This window comes from Varanus komodoensis, unplaced genomic scaffold, assembly GCF_004798865.1.
Source record: "Varanus komodoensis strain SLA01 unplaced genomic scaffold, ASM479886v1 scaffold2, whole genome shotgun sequence".
NCBI classification, from domain to species: domain Eukaryota; kingdom Metazoa; phylum Chordata; class Lepidosauria; order Squamata; family Varanidae; genus Varanus; species Varanus komodoensis.
The window spans coordinates 32,525,639-32,531,638 of record NW_025335568.1 but is presented as its reverse complement, the minus strand read 5'-3'; the positions used below and the strand labels follow the sequence as shown (position 1 = coordinate 32,531,638).

General features: G+C 43.5%; 1 protein-coding gene across 3 annotated transcripts in view; it reads left to right on the top strand.

Annotated features, from left to right (window-relative positions):
• The window catches only part of FHL2 (four and a half LIM domains 2), a 38,010-nt gene that overhangs the window by 20,343 nt on the left and 11,667 nt on the right, over positions 1 to 6,000 (top strand). For all 3 annotated transcript variants that reach the window (XM_044428230.1, XM_044428232.1, XM_044428231.1), the window contains exon 3: positions 5,426 to 5,600. In XM_044428230.1, coding sequence (XP_044284165.1) covers positions 5,426 to 5,600 — 175 coding nt within the window. The remainder of the gene's footprint in view (positions 1 to 5,425; positions 5,601 to 6,000) is intronic.

Below are 6,000 nucleotides of genomic sequence, written 5' to 3'. Positions count from 1 at the left end.
TAAAAATGACACTTTGTAAAAATAGAGGGCAGTTAAACCAAAACATAAAATAAAGCATAGCATTAAAAGTCCTGAGCATCTAAACCCATTTTCCCCTGCAACTGAAAAGGGAAGAAGGGAAGCCACGAGAAAGGGATGGTCCCAAGCAGAGCACTTGGATGGAAAAGCCCCCATTTCTAGTCTCCACAAGAGTGGCCGTAAGTGAGATAGTCCTTGACAGCACATGACAACAGCTACCAGCCTCCATGACTTGATTTCATACAGCAGGAAAACATGGGATAGGGCCCTGAGATCACCCTCAATGGCTTGGCCAGTTCATCCTGTGGACGATGGAGGTCCTTCCCCTCCAAGCAATTTCGGACTGCAGATATGCAATGCATAGATTTGGTAGCTGCACCTTCTTTCTCTCCTAATCAGGTCCCATTCAAACTACAGACTATTTATGCATGTCATTCAATGACTGAGCACCTTGTATAATCTGGGGCTTTACATACCCTCCATACTGGTCCAGGCTGTGCAGTTGCTGTGGCTTAAACAACCCCCAAATAACCCTACAAACGGTGGGCATTCAAGGAGAGTGATCCCATCTGAAAAAAGTACCACATGGCTCCCTGTCTTATGTTTTAATGGCTTCGTGTTTTAATTTGGCCTTTTGAAGACCCAAAACTACATGTCACTTTACGGATGCAGCTCACAGCTGTGTCTATGTTTATTTATTTATTTTTCCTTTAAAACAATTGCAGGGTGTCCCATCAAGAGCAGAATGCTACCATGGAAGATTGAGGCTTTAGCTATTTGACCCACATGTTCTCATAAATGTTTTGTTCATTTGGTAATTTCATTGCCAAAAGTGATTGATTGTCTTAAATTGTTTAAATCAGCAGTGGGACACTTGTGGTCCTCCAGGTGTTTTGGTTACAACTCCTCCAAACCCTTGTCAGCATAACCAGTGGTGAGGATTGCCGGGTGTCGTAGACCAAAACTGCTAGAGGACCATAAGCAGCCCATACCTGATTTAAATGGGTCCATGTTGACACTTAGCACGAGTGTAGATAGAATCTGGAATGGGATCACAGAGGGTTGAAGCCCTCTGACCGCCACACTAGGGTCACAGTCCTGATTAGGACCAAGTGCTGATGGCTGTTAGCTAAGTCTTCAGTGGAATGTGTAGCTTGGTCCTAAGGGTCCAGGCACTTGGATGGGAGTGACACGGCACAATTTAGAGGGATGCTGGGAAAAACGGAACTTTTTCTTTTCCTTACTGTTATGTTATGCATTTGCCCAAGCCTGTCCCGGCAGGGTGACACCAGTGCTGTCCACATGTCGTGAAGGAAAGGATAGACATGCAGCATGTGGATCAGGGAGGAGTCGGAAGAGGCCCGAGAGCAGGTCCAACCCCCTGCTCAGTGCAGGACTCCTGGTTACACCAACCCTCTCAGATGGCTGGCCAGCTGCATCCTGAACGCCTCCAGTGTGGGATAGCCCACAACCTCCCTCGGTCATTGATTCCATTGCCGTAACAGTCCGGAAATTTAACATCCCCTTAAAATAGCAAAAGAACCCCCTTTCTTCACTTACATATTTGTACTTTCTGCTCTACCACAGTGCCACCTAGAGGTTACCTTGAAAAACAGGACAGGGAATGCTTCTCACATAGTACTTAGATCTCAGTTCTGCATTGAAACAGCAAGTAGAAGTGGTAAATAACAGCCTGGTATAGAAAAGCTTCATGTCAGGCAATCTGATCACAGCTCACCCAAATCTCATCTTGCTTGGTCCCAAATCTTTTGCCCTTTTCTTTTTTTATCCACTTCTAACAAATGGCTCTGTAGGCAGACCTTTGCTGATGAAAGGCATCCTTCATGTGTGTGTACCTCTCAGAAGGATGGGGAGCAGCAGACAGAAACATTAACAGCATTTTAAAGATCCAAAGTCCAACATGTGGAAAGGTTCCCTGTAGTGTGACAAGCAGAAAGGAAGCGGCCATGTCTTTCCGGAGTTTACTTTTGGCTAAGATGATATTAAGCCCTTAGGCACTTGGGCATCCCAGGATCCCTGATCTTGGCCCAGTGTCAACAAATGTCAGAGCAAGGAATTAATCAGCTGAACTTTTCAACCCAGGCTGATGCCTTTAAGGAAGGGGTTTAGAAAGTGCTCTCCAATCCCCCTCTGTTTTTTTAAACAAGACTTTGTACAAGGGCAGATGAAGTATGCGATAGCATTTTATTAGCCAGAAGATGGCTAGGGCTCCTTTTCTGGTGCAAGGTTAGAAAAATATTTGAGTGGTATGACTGATACACACACACACACACACACACACACACGTGCATGCATTGTTCCCCCTCCCCCTCCCCAAAAAAACCTGACAGTAGGAACTTCTTAACAGTAAAAAGAGAGAGTAACCAAGTAACTGCCACACTGCTACTTTTGTAATATTGAATTCGGGCCCAAGAAAAGACAATGATTTCCATGCAGCTACAGGCAAGAAAAGCACGGTCTGTCATGTGGCAGTGTTCCATAACCACTGAGGACCAGTCCTATACGGGTATTTCCGATGGCATACGTCTGCCTTTCCCAGACTGGTGCCCTCCAGCTGGGCTGCAATTCTAATCCTCCCCAACCAGGATGGTCAACATGTCCTTAGCCTCTTGGCCAGCCTTCCTCAATCCGTTGCCCTCCAGATGTTGTGGACTACAGTTCCCATTATCTGCCATACTAGAAACATTCAAAAAGAAACTGGACAGTCATCTGAGTGGAATGGTGTAACGTGGTGTCCTGCAACAGCGGTGGGTTGCACTTGATGGCCTTCGTGGCCCCTTCCAGCTACTGTTCTATGATTCTATGATTCTAAGTAGCCCAGTTTCCTCATCAGGAGGTTTCCCCCTACGAATTCCTGACTGGCTTTGAAAAATCACTTTAGTTCAAAAAGGCCAGTGGTTATTATGTACTTACACACACCGAGGAAAGCCAATGAAATTGTGCGAGTATAACTTTGCAAAGTATAACTGTTACCTCCATTTCTCTCCCTACCCACCCAATTAAAAAAAAATCCAGTTTGGTCAAGGTAAAGGCTCAAGCAGCAGTAACAGAAAGGCTCATGCAAGGAGAAGGCTTCCTTGTACGTGTAGCGTTTTGTCTTGGAATGTTGGTAGATAATTAAACAAACTGGTTGAAAGGGATTTCACTATCTCAAAAGATTCCAAAGTGGCCTTAAGAAAACTTGGCTCCAACAACAATGGAATTGCCTTACATGGATACAATGAGCTCGAAGCTCCAACATTCAGAGCTGCTGGATGCAGCAAAATTGGAAAGGATTAGCTACCCTTGTCTCCATCTGTATGCAGACACTTCAGTTCACATTCTGAAGCATTAGTAACTGTTTACATTTCCAAATATTGTTTTTGAAGTTGTCAAATGGGCAGTAAAGACATTCCTGCTAGGTGAGTCAAGGATTTCCAGTCAGAGATCTAGAATGAACTGAGACATTTCTGAGACGCAAGCTTTCCAATGAACAGTGTTCTCTAGATTATTCTGATGGAGCACTTTAATGTCCAGTAGGTACAGATAGTCAACATGCCCTCTTTAGTCACTCCGTTGAAATGTATTTAAATTATGCTATGTATTTCTAAAATGGCACTTAAGCGTAATGAGTTAGTACATGCAAATATTATGCAACTCTTTGTCTTCTTTTTCCCCTTATTTGGTTGATGCATTTCCTCTTTTTTGGTGAGGTATAAATGCCCACCTTAACCCATTCCATAAACCAGCAGTACTTACATTCAAGCCAGTTTATTTATGTTAATTCCAAGCACTCTTCTTAGTGGATTTGTGGAGTAAACACAGGACGCTGGCTTATGTGGAGTCAGAGCATTTATCCATCTAGTTCTGGGCTGCTTCCTCTTTCCAGCACACATTCCGCAGGGACTCTGGGGGATTATCTTCCAGTTCTGCTGCTTCAGGAGGCTCCTTTAGTGGGAAATGCCTGAGATTGAAAGCAGGACTTCTACCCTGCCACTGATGTGATCTGTCGTGGATTTGCAGTTCCTGCCTACGGCTAACCCTTGTTTTAAAATGGAGAGATGAGGCCCATTCTTCTGCAAGGTGGCTTTAATACCAGGTTGGGTTTATAATGCAGGCAAACACACTGCAGTTCTAGCCCTGCCTCTCCAGCTCATTGCACATACCAGCTATTGGTGGTTTATGTAAAGTTGAAGACATTGCTCATCATGTGTTAATCTGTCCTCTAAATACTGACCCCAGAGAGAGATTCTTGAAGCACTTGCTATCACATGGATACAGGAATGCCTTGCCAGAAACAGTTCTTTTTCCTTTAAGTGATATAGTTATTTGACACATAAAGTTGTTCGGTTTGCTTTGGAAGCAAAAAGGATCAGGGAGAGAGCATTAGACAAAATTTCTGTAAACTGCATCTGAGATTCAAAGTTATATTAAAGATGAATTTCTGTTCATAGTATGCTTTAATTTATTTATTTGTATCCTGTTGAAATTCTTCATTTTGTTGTGTATGCGCATTCGTTTGTTGTATTTGTCATGGCTTTCAGCTAGGACAATCAACTTCATTGAGCCCTTTGGTCTGGAAGGCAAAAAGGCGTCGAAACAGTGTTCTCCACCAGATTTTTCTCTCATCCTCATGACATTAAAAACAGACGGTCGTTCGTTCCTTTCTAATCAAACTCCTCTTTCTGTTGGATATCTGACTCAAACCATACTCTGTGTGCGTGCATACACACACACACACACACACACACACACACTGAAATATGTGTATATTTCCCTGTCCACTAAAACAAAATAAATTAAAAATGCTTAAATTTGTAAGATAGCATTTTCTTTCTTAACAACCTCTTTCTTTTGACAACTGCTAAAAGCAAGCATGCACAACATGGTGATGAGATGCTAATCTCCCTTTCTGGAGGATCTGGAGGGGCAGGGAAGTGTGCAAAAGGTGGAGAACAAGCCAGAACTATCTGGACAATACTTAAAATAAGAGGATCACACTGAATGTATATTCACCACCCTCTCGAGGCAGAAAACCCCTTCACTGCTTTGCTGTTCATTCGCCAGCTTGCCAATTCACACCTGCCTTGGGTGCACAAAGAACGTCTATGCAGCCTCATTTGGCCATGTCTGTGAGTGTTGCCTGCTGCATTTTGACAGCAGACACCTTCCAGGATGTCAGCCAGGCATGGCTCCATATTTTGGGTAGATAAATGTATATGACTTCTTTGTAGGGAGGATTGCTGTGTTGCTCAAAATTGTAATCACTCGGGTTTGTGCTAGCTTTTTGCTTGGCAAATGGTGGGTAAATTTCGTTCAATCTGCTCGTTGCCTTCTTTGATTGCCCAACCTTTGGGTGCATGTGGACTATGAGCTAAGCATGTTTTATGCTTTGCGATTTCTACAGGATCTGTCCTACAAGGACCGGCACTGGCACGAAACTTGTTTCCACTGCTTCCAGTGCAAGAACTCCCTGGTCGACAAACCTTTTGCCACAAAAGAGGAGCACCTTCTCTGCACTGAATGCTACTCAAATGAATACTCCTCTAAATGCAGTGAGTGCAAGAAAACCATCATGCCAGGTTAGAATTCTTCTGCTCTGGGGACAGGGCTGGGCTTCATCCATGAGCTGATGGATCCATCCATCTCCAATCCACATTCCTGGAACCTCCTTATTTGCCATCAAAGACCCTTGTGGAACTTGCTTGCTTGCTTGTCAGTAGGGTGGCTCTTTAAAACAAGTGGCTTTCAGTTCCTATCAGATTTCTCTTTGCAATAATACTGCCTTAAGTTTACTTTTGGGGAGGCTGAGATGTGGCCTATGAAGCATGGGAACACTTCTTGGTGCTAATTATCTATTCAAATACTTGTAGACTACTTTTCTACAGAGCAGTGAATTTACTTCAGATAGAAACACACATTTGAAACTCTGGATCAAAACATTCAGATGCAAAAATTTAAAACCCAATAGAAAAGAGAAAG